The sequence below is a fragment of the Strongylocentrotus purpuratus genome, unplaced genomic scaffold (assembly GCF_000002235.5).
Source record: "Strongylocentrotus purpuratus isolate Spur 01 unplaced genomic scaffold, Spur_5.0 spur5_scaffold_1, whole genome shotgun sequence".
In the NCBI taxonomy this organism is placed as follows: Eukaryota; Metazoa; Echinodermata; class Echinoidea; order Camarodonta; family Strongylocentrotidae; genus Strongylocentrotus; species Strongylocentrotus purpuratus.
The window spans coordinates 44,704,769-44,719,476 of NW_022145594.1; the positions used below are offsets into that span (position 1 = coordinate 44,704,769).

Below are 14,708 nucleotides of genomic sequence, written 5' to 3' on the forward strand. Positions count from 1 at the left end.
GTGTTTTGCACGCGCTATTGATAGTACCATCGCGTTAATCCGATTATCTCGTTATAAACTTGGCAATGGGGGATTTGGAGCTTGGCACTGCAGGGATTAACCCGGTGGCAGGATAAGAGTTAAGGATCAAAATCGAATGTAACAGAACGGTACTGTTGAGGAGCCAAAACACATTAAAAACTTGTAAAAGTGCAGAGGGAATCTGTTGAGATGTGGTTTGCTAAATAATTTTGAAATTGAAAGAGATAGGTAAAGTCATAATTAGTCTCAAACTACAGAATTGATTTGATCCTACTAAAACACATCCTAACATTCCGCAGTATGATATATCACTCTTCGATTTGAACCAAGTGTTTAGGATTAAAAAAAATCATACCAAACAGCTTCCTCACCAACTACCTCAACCTCTACTCCCCCCCCCCAAAAAAAAAAAAAAATACAAATACAAATCTCCCACAACATCTCTGTTCAATCTAAGGGCTACGCAGGAGTCACATTTTGATTCTTTGCAAACAATGGCTTCTAGTATTTGTAACATTTCTAATGGCTTTATCTAAAAATGAATCCCCTTCACCAAACTTATCCATCTTAAGAGCAAAATGTTGTTTTCCTCAGAACATTTCCCAAAGTTATTTATATCCCATTGAAAAAATTAAAATGGTTAATTTGGGTCTCATAAACACTATTCAATGGTCAGACCGTCTGTTTGGAGCCAGAAGGGTATTAATTCATACACAATCAATACAGTGTTAATGCCCTTCTGGCTCTGAACAGACGATGTGACCATTAAGATATATTTTCATATTTGGATTGAAATAAATGGAGAGAAGACAATCAAGTGTATGTTGTACGAATTACATTGCACGAAGATGATCTTGATATTTGTTTGCATATAAAGTTATATACGATGATTGTACATGTTATACACCCATGCATATGATTGGTGTTGTAAAATTACAAATGTATTCTTCTATTTGATTTATGCAAACATTGTGATCTATGCATATGTACGGATTACATGTATGCACATGTGGATCCTCTTTAAGATACGGTGATTACCTTTCCCCAAGAAACAATGATAGAAATAAAAGACGATAAATACACAGAAGCATAATAACACAAACAAACAAAAACAAACTCTCATTTCACTAATGATATAAGAGCATAATGACTTACTGGTTGGGTCATATCTAGCCGGATCACTTGTTGTGTTTCCAAGATAATTCCCTGCTACGCAAGTGAACTCCGTATAGAGGTCGAATTCTGAATCTGGAACCTCCACATCGTTGTCTCCCGTTGAAGATTGATGTATCAGAGTACCATCGGAGTATATGTAGTATTTCCTTATGCTTGGAATAGGTTGGGTTGGATCAGCAATGTCACATGACACTGTGAGGCTTGGTTCAAGGAACTGGAATCCCACCCTTATATCAGTAGTAGGTGACCCTGAATTAAAGTAAACATGAACAATTAAAATATGCACTGATAGGACAACTGATTTTTATTTTTTAATTTTTTTCTGAGGGGTTGATTTTTTAGAGCAACTGAGAAAAAGAAATGCAAGTATAAATTTACCATATACAAGGATCAATCTTCTTTACATTAATACAAGGGTAAAAAGCTTCCAGATGACATTACTTTGCTTAATGTTGGAGGGCATGATGTTGCGCTTAGTGAAAATGTTCAGTTCTTAGGGTTAATCATGGATGAGCATTTATCTTGGAGAAATCATTTAGATGCTGTATGCACAAAGTTGTCCCGTAGTGTAGGTGTCATTTTTAGATTAAAATTTATTTTACCTGAAAGAGTGCTGATAACATTATATAATAGTATTATTCTTCCTTATTTGACATATTGTAATGTTGCTTGGGGAAACACTTTTAAGTCATATCTTGATAAGTTGAGAGTATGGCAGAAGAAGGCAATACGGCTTATTACTAATTCTTATTATAGACATCCAAGTTCTCCATTGTTCCTTCGACTAAGAATGTTACCACTAAGTGGACTTGTGTCGTTCAATTGCATATTGTTTACGTTTAATCTTAAGTCTATGCCTCATAAAAGTACGTTAAAAGATTTATTCCGTCAGAACTCGCAAATTCATGATTATAATACACGTCAAAGGTGTCTTATTCGTCAGCCTTTTGCAAGAACAATTGTCACTCTGACCTCTTTCCATATCTCTTGCATTAAAGAATGGAACAGTCTGCCTGATGATATAAAAAATAGTACAACTCTTTCTAGGTTTAGAAGGTTATCTAAAATGTACCTACTTGAAAGACTGACATAGTTTTTATTTGCATCTTAGTAATTTCTTATTCTGAAATGCTTTTTGACCACTAAGGACCTATTCATCAGTGTGACTGCTGTGTGTGTGTGTGTGTGAGTGTGCGTGTGTGTGTGTGTGTGTGTTGAGAGAGTATTTGTATGTTCTATATTATGTAGCTTAGTATTTTCATCCATTGTATAATCATACGTAACATTCTTTTTACTGTAAATGTATGTATTTTGTTGACTATAGGGCCCCGCTGACAAGCTTAGCTTCTAAAGGGGTCCTAAAACCATTCAGTTTATGATGTAATCAAGTTGGAATATGTTGATTGATGTTCTATTACCAGTCTCTTTTTTATGTAACAGATTATATCATGCTTTGTGTGGTTTTGAATAAAATGAACTGAACTGAAACTGAAACATGTAAGATGGAAACAAAATCAACAATCAATTTAAGAATGACACTGAGAGATGCATATGCATACTTGAGCCAACAATGTATCTTCAGCTTGCAGCTTTTTAGGATGGGGTGAAGGGGATTGCAGACTGAAAGAAATACCTCAAACTTGTACCCTCGTGTATTCAAGTTGAAATGACAACTAAAATATTCAAGGTACACAATCTTTTGCACGCCAATTGGCTATTACATATATGTATACGTACATGTACATGTGTATCAGGAGAAAAATAAAGTTTCCTAAATTGATGAATACTTCTAAGTTATCCTAAGAAGAGTTATCATCATTGTCTGTGTGGAGCCAGAAAGGCCTTAACTCATATCATTTTACATCAAATGAACAGCCTTCTGACTGCAAACAGACAATACTGGTATGTAAAAGTAGTCGTTTCTATGAATTAATACAAACAATTTTGATATAGTTGATCTCTTTCTTTTTATGGGGAAAATTATTCTGTTCAGTACAAATGTTCAAATATGCAAAGGGGTAACTAAACTTACTTGGAATATTAAGAGTAGTTGTTTCTTCTCCGTTGAGATCAGATACTTGGTGACCGCTGATGACACATTTCAATGTTTGACCAATGTTCTCATTGTCAGCTTGAAATGTGCAGACACTCCTCGTACTAGACAGATCTTCTCCAGCTGCAGGGTACGTTACATTTGTATCATCACAAGGTGAAGGCCCATCATCTAACATCCATGTGATTGTTTCATCTGGTCTACCTCCTAAAGCTTCACATATTGCTTCGAACACGTCAATGTTGCTCTCTGTTATAGTTTTTACCGATAGGTTCCGTATCGATTTGACTGCAAATCAAAATAATTGTTGTTGTTGGGGCAGGCTTACTTTGTAAAAGGTGATAGTACAAAATTACTGTCAGAAATACCATTACTTTAATTATTTCGTCTAATACTTTGTAATCGTCGCAATATGAATAAAGATTGTTATTATTATTATTATTATTATCATTATTATTATTATAACTATTTTTTATCAATTTTCCACAACATAATGTACAGTTAGATAAAAGAGGAACCGGACTTCATCGAGAAATCTGGGGTCATCTGTTTGTGTAATGATTTCATCAATTATTAATATCATTATCATTATTATCATTCTAGATACATTAATAGGTCTAAAAACGCAATTTAAAGTAAATCCCTTCTTGACATCTACTGTCCATGGATCCTCTTTTTAGGTACTGGTAAACAATACTAACTTTAATGAAAAGCTACAAAGGCAGGAACTACATTAACATTCAGTAAAATAGACTGTTCAAACTTTCTATGACCCACCTTCTACTGTTAGTTCTGCACCTTCAATGTTTCCTGTTCCTACAGGAAGTTCAACACATCTATAATGCCCTTCATCTTCTACCAGAGTATTAGTGATTGTCATAGTGGATGTACCCTCATTTTCTGATACACTAAAGTTGACATATTTTGGATGAGTAGAGGGATTGGTAACCGCTTTTCCATTAATGAAGATATTAACAATTGGAATCACTGAAAGATCTTCCCATATAAAGGTATATGGCGCTGCTCCTCCAGTACAGGTGTAAACTGTGTCAGTACCTTGCTGTATTAAGGAAGGACCTGTCAGAGTCACAGATTGGCCGTTTGAGAATTTCGTGAACTGAAGAAATAAAGATAGGTAGTTGAATCAATCGTTACAAAAAAAGCGATCTAAAGCAGCAAACCAATTTCAAATGCTGGTTTAGAAAAGCAAAGAAGATTTCAAATGACTTTTGCTCCGTCTGAATTCTCGATTTTGAATTAATACCAGAATAGTCTCTGATTTATTTTTTTATTTGCGAAAATGGAACTTAGTAGCTACTTACTCGTGCATGGATAATGTGAGCTGATATTACTATTTTCACTTATATAACGCTTCTTCTTGTTTTTGCTAACGTCATTACAACTTTGTTTCCAAAGAACCAATCTATGAATATGTTAATTTAATATAGAAGACGTTGTCTTTAAAAAATCCATTCATTTACAAAGAGTCCATTAAATTCTGTTTCTACCCTTCTTAAAACCTATACCGAGAGACCTTCGAACAGAAAAATAACAGATATCTGGCAGTAGTGTATTCTTCATCTATGTTCTATCCAATGGGAATGATGCCTCCTGCATGAATGTTCCAATTTGAGCTAAAGAATAATAATAATAAAACCTACTTTATTATGAACTGTATAATTTTTCCTAATCAAATTACACTAGATAAGATATTACCATTTCATTAATTTAGTGTGAACATCCCTGCCCGCCTAAGGACATTCGGGCGTCTTGTTGCCCGAATGTGAGTTGCCAGTTATATTACCCGCATATTGGTATTTTACAAACTAATATCCTCAGAACTGCCAGCACCCCTCCCCCATCAATGTTATTATAGGTAATACCAACTTTTGGTATGAGGACATGACTTTGGTTCAAATGAACATATTGGAAGCATATGCGATCCTACAATATTCAGTGATCGTTGTCGCGGTTGAAATCGTGTCTAAAGATGAAATTGTTAATCATAAAATCTTTACGTTGTATAGCTCCCTCTCAAGATCAAGATATTAATGTAGCTTTAAACAATGTTTCTTGACTAAAAATCGACCGTTTTGCTATATCCCCGTTTGGAAATTATATATTACAACTCCACATTCTGAGATTTTCATGCTCGCAGATACATTGGATGGCCGTATAGGCACTCTTTTATATTGATCACAATTTACCGGTAGCACCGATATTTTTTTTTATATTCAATTGTTCTCGAGAGCAGAAGTGTTTTAGGGGCTAAATTTTCTAGTGCGTATTATACATCCTCGTGGGCATCCAAATATATCAACATTCTAAAGAATCGCTATCCGCATATTTTTCTAAATTTAAAAAAACTTTGTATTACCTTTAACTAACTCTATTTATCTATATTATGATTTTAAGACACTGGAAGACTTTAGGAGAAAAACAAAACACCCATTTAATGACAAGTGTTTTCTCCTAAGTACTGTTTTCTTCTGTTTTATTATAAGCATTTTAAGAGTATTTTTGCCCTTGCATGTAATGTGTTTACTGTAACCGCTTTCAGCACCATCTGGGTGTATAATGTTAGACTCAAATCCTCAATTTCTAAAATGATAATTCCACTTACTTATGTCCCAAGCGGAGATTTATTATCTACATTAATATTCCCATGTTTGTATGCACAATACGTTACGAAAATGTAGAAGTGTTGTTGTCTTGTGAAAAAGTCTCCTGACTGTGAACCGCAGGGTACAGGGCTCCGAGTCCCCGCCGAAGTACTTATGTTCTTTGGCAAGACATTTATCTATATTTTTCGCATTTCCCCCCAGGTGAAGCAAATTGTTACCTAGCAGAAATTAAAACATTTAAATGATTGAGCGCTGTAATGGCAGCCGTGTTTAAGCCGGTGTAATAACAATGCTGCGCCGTGATATTGCATTGTGCCAGACAAGAGCGCTATGTACCCCACGTACTATATATGCATGTGCAATAGTTTGTATTGTTTTGCAATAACGAAGACAACTTACCAGCATTAACAATCCGATGAAGTGCAAAATGGCTCTCATATGTTGGATATCCATTTTAGAACTGGACAGTCGACTTCTGTATTAATAATCAATTTCACGATATGTTTGTTAGCTGGTTTAAGAAGATCTATGTAAACCCAGTGCTCATGCATTCCTTAGCCTATAACGCTAAAGGGGGAAGTCCAATACAATCAACAACAACAACCTACGTAATATGATTGCACGCGAGATATACAGAGTGAGTCAGAAAAAATGTTCCACTTTTTAAAAGTTGAATTGTTTGAAGTATGAATATTTATATTTATATTTTTCATGATATGTCTTGATAGAGTTACCCTCCCAGTACATTTAGGTACCATTTTCGTTTGAATCTCTGCATGCATGACTGAACATCAGACAATCTTTACAAGACTGCCAGATCTCACTTGCGCCAAGTTGCTGGGTGAGGAATAAAATAGTGCTTTGAACAAAGACAGCCAGACAGATAAAAACAAACACACACCCACAGGCACACACACACGCACATACACACAATGGGGGTAAAAACTATTATTCCACCTTAAAGGGATCCGGTCACTTTGTCTCAGATTCTGAAACAAAATCCTGGATTTAGCTCATGCTTCAATGATAATTATAAACCTTTAGGTCAGTCAGGAACCCCGTGACTTTTACAAGCCGATCGCCTGTCTTATTTTGAAGATATTAATGATTGGAATTACAAATTTTGAAAACCGTTCGCCGGACGGTTTTCATAACACTACAGTTTATTGGGGAAAACGAGTATGGTAAAACCGGTCACTCAAAGATTTTTACTTTTTTGAGGCACTTCTTGATCATTTTGAAGCGCGATATTTTTTAGGGCTTCAATATTACACCATATCACAGACACTGGTATCATGTAGGACCGTGTATCTGAGATTTAATATTGTTAAACGATCCCTTTAATGACCAACAGAGAACAAAACTGTAGATTAGTGCATTAAAGTTGTAGTATTTACAAGAATACCAGTCATGTTTATTTCTTCCACATCTAGGTGAAATTTTCTTTGATCAACATTTCTGTTTCTGTTTACAAATAATCTCGCCCTTTTTGTATTTTGGTTTTGAAATCAGCAATTGAATTTTGAATGCAGGGGCGGTGATCCCGGGGGGGACGGGGGGGGGGGGGGACACGTCCCCCCTCAACTTTTGAAAAGTTCACACAAAATTGTATAGCTCTGGAGGGCCCAAGAGTGCAGCGTTTAGACAAATAAAAATGCAAAAATCTTCTCACTCGGTAGCTACGCCCCCTTGCATAATATTCTTCAAAATGTACAAGTAAATACCGAGAAAATCGAAGTGTGAAAAAAGTATCTGCTTTTTTTCATACTATAGTTTTGCTAAGGAATGTAATTTTGTAATACAACAACACTTCAAAAACCTGTGAGGGGGTAGTCACTTCCGTCACCTTCACACCTCTTATTCACTATACTCCCTCGCACCTGCGTAATGATGGGGGGGGGGGGCTTAGGGGGCAGTTCTCCCTAAATCAAATTCAAGCGGGGTTCATTTCTAATTCGATACCAGTGATTTACAAATGTTGTTGAAATGGCATGATTTTCCCCTGAGCTTCCGAGGGCTCTGCCCCCTGGCTGCTCATGTGACCCTAATTAAATGTCTAAAACCCCTGGGCTTCTGAGGGCTCCGCCCCTGGACCCCATTCCAATAAGTGACCTGCATGCGAGTGTCACAAATAAAGTATCAAAATATGCTCATCTGACCGTAATTAAGTGCCTAAAACCCATGAGCTTCATGGGGCTCTGCCCCTTGACACCCGCCGGGGCTTTGCCCCTGGACCCCACGCCAATTTACGCTCCACTTTGCTTTGCTTTGCTCTACCTGATCGTAAAAACTGTAACCCCCCCCCCCCCCACACACACTTTGAAAAACGTTCCAAGGGCCTGCGTAACATGTAAGAGTGGTGGTGATGCGGATTTTTTTCTCCCCCCCCCCCCAAAAAAAAAAAAAAAAAAAAAAAACGTTTTTGCTCATTACGCCACTGCTCCCTCGTCCCTCACATTTCGTCCTCCCCCCCCCCCGGTCATGAAAAGAAATCGCCGCGCCTGCTTGAATGTTTAACTCTGAAAAATTCGAATGAAGTGTAGAAGGCATGATAGTATTTTTTTGTATAAACCTGGATATTTTTGTTTACATGTCAACGTTCTCACTTTTATTCTTTTCGTGAAGAAATCTTGAATCTTGAAGCTTTATTTTGTATTAGTGCTTGAAATTTTGTTTGCACTATTACATGGTATTTCAGACTAACATTTTTTGTTATGTTATGGTTTATTCAATTTGTGATTATGACATCTCAGCTACTCTGTTGAAATAAAAAAAAACGAGCGTCTATTGCATTTGTACACGGCGCATTTGCATAAAGTAAGCAACCGTACGCAACTGTAAGCAACCATACGCCTGGCCTACGCAAGCGTACGCAACCATACGCCTGTCAAACGCAAGCGTGCACGTATGTACGCCAATTGCATACGTCGTAGGTACGCGTTGCCTACGCACAGGGTAAGTAACCATACGCCATCGTACGCCAGCCTATGCATACCCTACGCAGGGATTACGCCGAAGCATAATTGTTTTCATGAATACGCAACTCTACGCAGATCCGGTGTAAAAGGGGCTTATTTGTACTTACATAGCAATATACAGGAATATATGGCTACCAGAGTACAGGAGATACAACTAAATCCAAAAACTGATATAAAAACAACGCTTCATGAACTCCAACTTGTCTAGTAGTTTCCAGATTACTAAGTGTCTAAGAATAACGAGCAACCAGGAGCTCTTTTTGGAGAGCAAGCAAAAGGCATGTGCAAATGCCTGTGTGCTCATCGAGTAAATATGTTTAATTTTCAATTGACCTATTTCCATTAAAAACTAACACATATTTACATGTGATATAGTACAGACAGTTCAAAATCTAGAAATCATGAGCATTGTGTAAAAGGGGGTGTAGCATGATGAGACTACGTGTCTTTCTGGTAGCCTAACTCGGGGCCAATCGGGTATGACTACAGACAACGCGACCGCAGCATTCACATGCGTGCAACATACGCGAAGTTCGGTCTGTTTCGCGAACGCTTGGGCGCTGACCGTTAATCAAGTCCATTCGTGTACGTGCAGTTGTCCAAAAGAAGTCATAGATGGTGTTAACCACTATTTGCCATGCTACACCCCCTTTAACTCTTATCATGCCACAGTGCTAATCCCATTGTGCCAAGCCCCAAGGCACGGAGTGCCAAGTTTATATTGAGATAATCTGATTAACGCGATGGTTCTATGAATAGCTAGTGCAAAACATAGCACAGACCAATGAGCATGAACAATAACTGCTACTACAAAAGTGTGCACGCACGCACATGGCAGCGTAGCAATAGCTTGCTCGCTTGTACAAAGCACTATAACGATAGTGTGCATGCACCCTCATGGCCGGCTATGAGTTATTAGTTAATTTACACAAACTGTGAGCACCTGTAGAAAGATTGTTTTACCTTGTTGATTCAGGCGTCCAAATGAACAAAATAATTACACAGATATGATAACATAATAATGAGTACTGCGCATGGATTCATCTACTCACCCCCTCCCCTCCTTAAGCTGTAATAAAGCCCCACTGCACTATGTGTAGCTATACTTGCGCCCTCTATACAGCCAACAATGCCTATGTTCCCCATGATGCCCTCTTTCTTATGTTATATGAGAGCTGATTTGATGAGATAACCACCTGCCAGTGACCTTGCAGAGAGGTCTAATCCCTCCATGCCAAACTTAATAATAATAATAATAATAATAATACATAACATTTATTAGGCGCTTAATACTGATGTTTCTAAGCGCACAGTGTTCTGATTAAGAGAAGACTATAACCCGTAGAATTAAATTAGAAGAAAAAGCAAAAATACAAAAGTAACATAGATAAGGTAAGAAAAACAGTGGCAATCAACTAAATAAAGACAAATATGGTGCGCACCTCCATTGACCGACGCACAACTGCAATTTACAATTTGAAAAGATAGGTTTTGAGTAGAGATTTGAATTGAGATACAGAGGGGGCGCAGTGAATAAAGGCGGGCAGTTTGTTCCAGAGAGCGGGGGCAATAACTGAAAAGGCGCGGTCACCATACCGGGTGTTAGTGCGGGGTCCAGGTGTTAACAGTAATGTGGAAGATGAACGAAGTGTTCGTGACGACGTACGGGAACGTAAGGATATGAGATCGGAAAGGTAAGAGGGGGCTAAGCCATTGATAGCTTTGTAGCACAGGAGAAGAATTTTGAAGGATATGCGGTGGTGAATTTTAAGCCAATGTAGTGAGTTCAATATTGGAGTTATGTGCTCTGATTTACGCGAGAGAGTCACAAGCCGAGCAGCGCTATTCTGTACCCTTTGAAGTGGGGCTAGATGTGACTGAGGGAGGCCAGAAAGAGAAGAATTACAGTAATCGATATGGGTCGAGACAAAAGCATGGACTAATTTTGAAGTTGTGGGTCGGTCAAGTAGCCTCCTGATTCTACTGATCTTATATATACCAAAGGAAGCAGACTTACAAATATTACTAATGTGTTGTTTGAAAGTAAGATTGCTGTCAATATTTAAACCAAGGTCACGCACAGAAGCACAACAACTGAGAGAGCCATCACTCATAACAAGATCAGGAAAGGGGTCTGAGTTCCGAAATTTAGAAGTAATATGAATCATTTCAGATTTTGAATCATTAAGGCAGAGACAGTTTTGAAAAGACCAGGTTTTGATTTCATTGAGGCAACTGGTGAGTTTGTTCGCGGCTACTGTCCTGCTGTTTGGGTGAAGAGTTACATAAATCTGGGTGTCGTCTGCATACATAGTGTGTTGAATATTCTGATGAAGGTTAATAACATTTGAGAGAGGGCTGGTGTAAAGAATAAACAGGAGGGGGCCGACCACGGAACCCTGAGGAACGCCGCAGATGAGGGGAAATGATTCCGAGTTGGTGTCATTGATGATCACCTTCTGAGTTCGGTGCATGAGATAGGAGCGAATCCACTGAAGTACGGTGCCGGTGATGGAGAAGTCGTTCTCTAAGCGATGGAGTAACAGGTCGTGGTTGATAGTGTCAAATGCGGCAGTGTAATCAAGCAAGATGAGGACAGCTTCATTACCCTTATCTACAGCTAGAAGTAGGTCATTTAGGACCTTGACAGTTGCAGTCTCAGTAGAATGATGATTCCGATAGGCAGATTGGTGGATTGGAAACAAACCGAGATTGTCAATGTGGGCTTTCAGCTGTAGTGACACAATACGTTCCAAAACCTTCCCAAGGAATGGCAGGTTTGCGATGGGCCTGTAGTTCTTAAGTCCATTCGTGTCGAGACTCGGCTTCTTTAGGAGGGGAAGAAGCAGAGAAGTCTTAAAAGACTCTGGAACTATTCCGGATGATAACGAGAGATTGAACAGTTTGGTTATGTGAGGAAGGAGTTCATCGAGGACTTCCTTTAGAAGCCAGGTAGGAATCGGATCTAGCTTACAGTGTTTAGAAGGAAGTGAAGTGATGAGCTTCCTGATTTGTGAGAGGGATACAAGGCAGAAATCAGAGAGTTCATGACGAGGGCCTGGAGCAAAAGATCTTGAAGCTGGTGCTGGTACTACATTAGGGAAAGAGGATACAACTTTGGCGACTTTTTCCCTGAAGAATGTAGCAAATCTGTTGGCGAGTTCACTATCAGAAGAATGATCCGGAAGAGGTGAAGATTGAGTGGGCGTTGAGAGTGTCTTCACAAGACGAAACAGTTCTTTAGTGTCAGCATTCTTGATGAGATCTTTGAGATACGCTGACTTCGCATTGAAGATGCACTCATAATATGACTCGCATTCACGGCGGTACAGCTCTCTATCAACAAAAAGTCCAGACTTGATCGAACGACGTTCCGCACGACGCCTTCGCCTCTTGGCTTCCTGGATATCATCGGTAAACCATGGCGCATCAGGTCTGATTGATACAGTCTTGACCTGGATTGGAGCGTGCTCATCAATCAACGTCCGCAAAGATGAGTTGTAATGCTCCGCGGAAGCAGATGGACAAGATAGATCAGGAAGTGAATGGAACATTGTGTCAATAGAGTTGCGTAGAGAGTCCTTGTCAATGCTGCGATATTTCCTGAAGGAAACCTCTTTCTTGGGATTCTTCGGCCTTGCGATATTGACAGTGGTGACAAGTGCACAATGGTCGGAAGGCATGGAAGATAGCGAGTTCACGTTGCAGACATCATCCGAATTCCTTGTGAAAATCAAATCTAGAGTGTGACCTGCGCGATGGGTTGGTTCACGAACATGTTGCTTGAACCCTAACGAATCAACACATGTCATAACAGATTTTGCAAAATTATCATTGGGATCATCAACATGTATGTTGAAATCACCCAATAATAGAGGAAAATGATCATCTACAACAGCACCTTCAAGGAGAGTTGGAAATTCATCCAAGAATGTGCCGTTGGAGAGATTATTATTGGCAGACGGGGGTGGTCGATAAATACAGTACAACCTTACAGCAGATGAAGGTGTCAGATTGAGTGTGACATCCAGTAATTCAAAAGATGCAAAATCATTGTTGTTGTTCAAGGTACAGCGAGCCGTGGATCTATAGAGAAGCAAAATCCCACCGCCCTTGGAAGATAACCGGGGTCGATGGGTGAAATCATAATTAGGCAAACCAGATCTTAGATCAGCTAATATGAGACCATCCCTCTTACTGTCTCCAGAGAGCCACGACTCGGTGATGACTAGAACATCTAGATCATGTTCAACAATCAAATCAGTAATTGCGTGTGTTTTATTGGTCATGGAACGTGCATTCCAAAGGCCAAGTTTGAGGCTATTGGATGATACCGACATTGGTGGAGGGAAATCCGGCCTTGGTATCGTACGCCGCCCACGTCCGCGATGAGTTCGACGTCGGCGACCGATGCCAAGATCGCAGATCCTGCTCCAAACATTCATGGGTAGTAAATTAAGCGGCTGGTTATTAATCTGATGGAGATCATTCAAGTTGTATGAAATATGTAAAGCTGTACAATCAGCTGAATAAGGAGGTGAGTTGGTATGGCCAATATTGGAAACATTCTCAGTGCGATTCACTGGACCAGGATTGGGCTGGATATCTCCAGAATTAAGGAGACATCGAAATGTAGCTGTCGAATTACAGTAGTATAGTATAGGTTGACTACAATATTTGAGATGTTTACAGTGGAGGCTCTTCATGTGTGAACCAGTACGAGTGAAACATTCCTTGGTTATATAGGGCTGATTCAAAGTGTACAGAATAGAAATAACAAGCCCTATAGAAAACAACACTTTCAATGGCTTTCCATCCATTGTACAAGCAGGAATAGCTTACACAAAAGGAGCATACAAAAGAGACTATTGTGAATGTCAGTACATTCAAATGGTATACAAGCAAAGTATCAGTAAAGCTTAATGCACATGCCAGTACAGTAAAATTGAACAAGAACATCAAACATTAAACTTAACAGAAATACTGCAAATTCACACCAAAATACACCTTACAAAATGATTACCTCTGTTCCTTGACCAATATCAAACACAATGTTGAAAATACAAACACTAAATCCAACCAAAATTGGTGAAAAATGAAACAAATTACAGAGCTCAAAATGAGAGAGGCTACCTATAGAGGTGCACACCAAAAAAAAAAAAAAAAAAAAAAAAAAAAAAAAATGAAAAAAAAATCACTTAAAGGGATAGTTGAGTTCTGTTTCCAGACCGCAAATGCCTTCAAAGTGGATGGTTATTGCTGTTATTCTTATCTGCGACATTTCACATTTTGGGGTCTAAAATTACCTTCATAGCCCTTTTAGTTCTAAAAGGGCTATGAAGGTAATTTTAGACCCCAAATGTGTACAATTTAGCCAATACGATCATACCAATTCAGCTCCACTTTCAAAAAAACATTGTGACCGTTAATTAATTATTTAATTAAAAAAAACAATACATGGGCAGGCTGGTTGTGCGTACTATAAGCAACACGAAAATGCCAACAAAATAGCCAACATCGACATTGGCTGAAATACGACGTAAAAGGCGTTATTCCTTTTTTTTCAACCGTTTTTTTTTTAATTTGTCAAAATATCTAATATTTGTGGTGGTACACAAGTTTTAGAAATCGTTATTTTTCAACCTTCTCTGAACCGATTTTAATCAAACAAAGATGATTTTGTCATTTAAATATTATGTTCTTTCATATTTGACACTCAGTTGTTCATTATCTCACAACAAAATTATTTTGTGTAGCGCCCTCTGCAACAAACTCAACTATCCCTTTAATACTCGGACGCAAGCATTTTGAAACGCAACGGTTCATCTGCAGTACACGATTTTTTTTGCTTGCCGG

General features: G+C 38.5%; 1 protein-coding gene across 1 annotated transcript; it reads right to left on the reverse strand.

The window, feature by feature from the left end:
- Nucleotides 1-682: 682 nt before the first annotated feature.
- On the reverse strand, nt 683-4,160 carry LOC115921384. The gene is made up of 4 exons (XM_030978822.1): nt 4,028-4,160; nt 3,230-3,538; nt 1,177-1,446; nt 683-702 (listed from the first exon to the last, which is right to left on the reverse strand). Exons 1-4 carry the CDS (start codon nt 4,128-4,130, stop codon nt 683-685), a joined length of 702 nt encoding a protein of 233 aa, XP_030834682.1. The 5' UTR covers nt 4,131-4,160.
- Between the last annotated feature and the right edge of the window lie 10,548 nt (nt 4,161-14,708).

Excerpts from the sequence above, each read along its gene's own strand:
- LOC115921384 (XM_030978822.1), bottom strand. The coding sequence starts at position 4,130 with ATGACAATCACTAATACTCTGGTAGAAGATGAAGGGCATTATAGATGT. Across the intron at positions 1,447-3,229 it reads AACTACTCTTAATATTCCAA|GGTCACCTACTACTGATATA; the intron begins GTAAGTTTAGTT and ends ACTTTAATTCAG. Across the intron at positions 703-1,176 it reads GGCTAGATATGACCCAACCA|ACGGTCTGACCATTGAATAG; the intron begins GTAAGTCATTAT and ends GGCTCCAAACAG.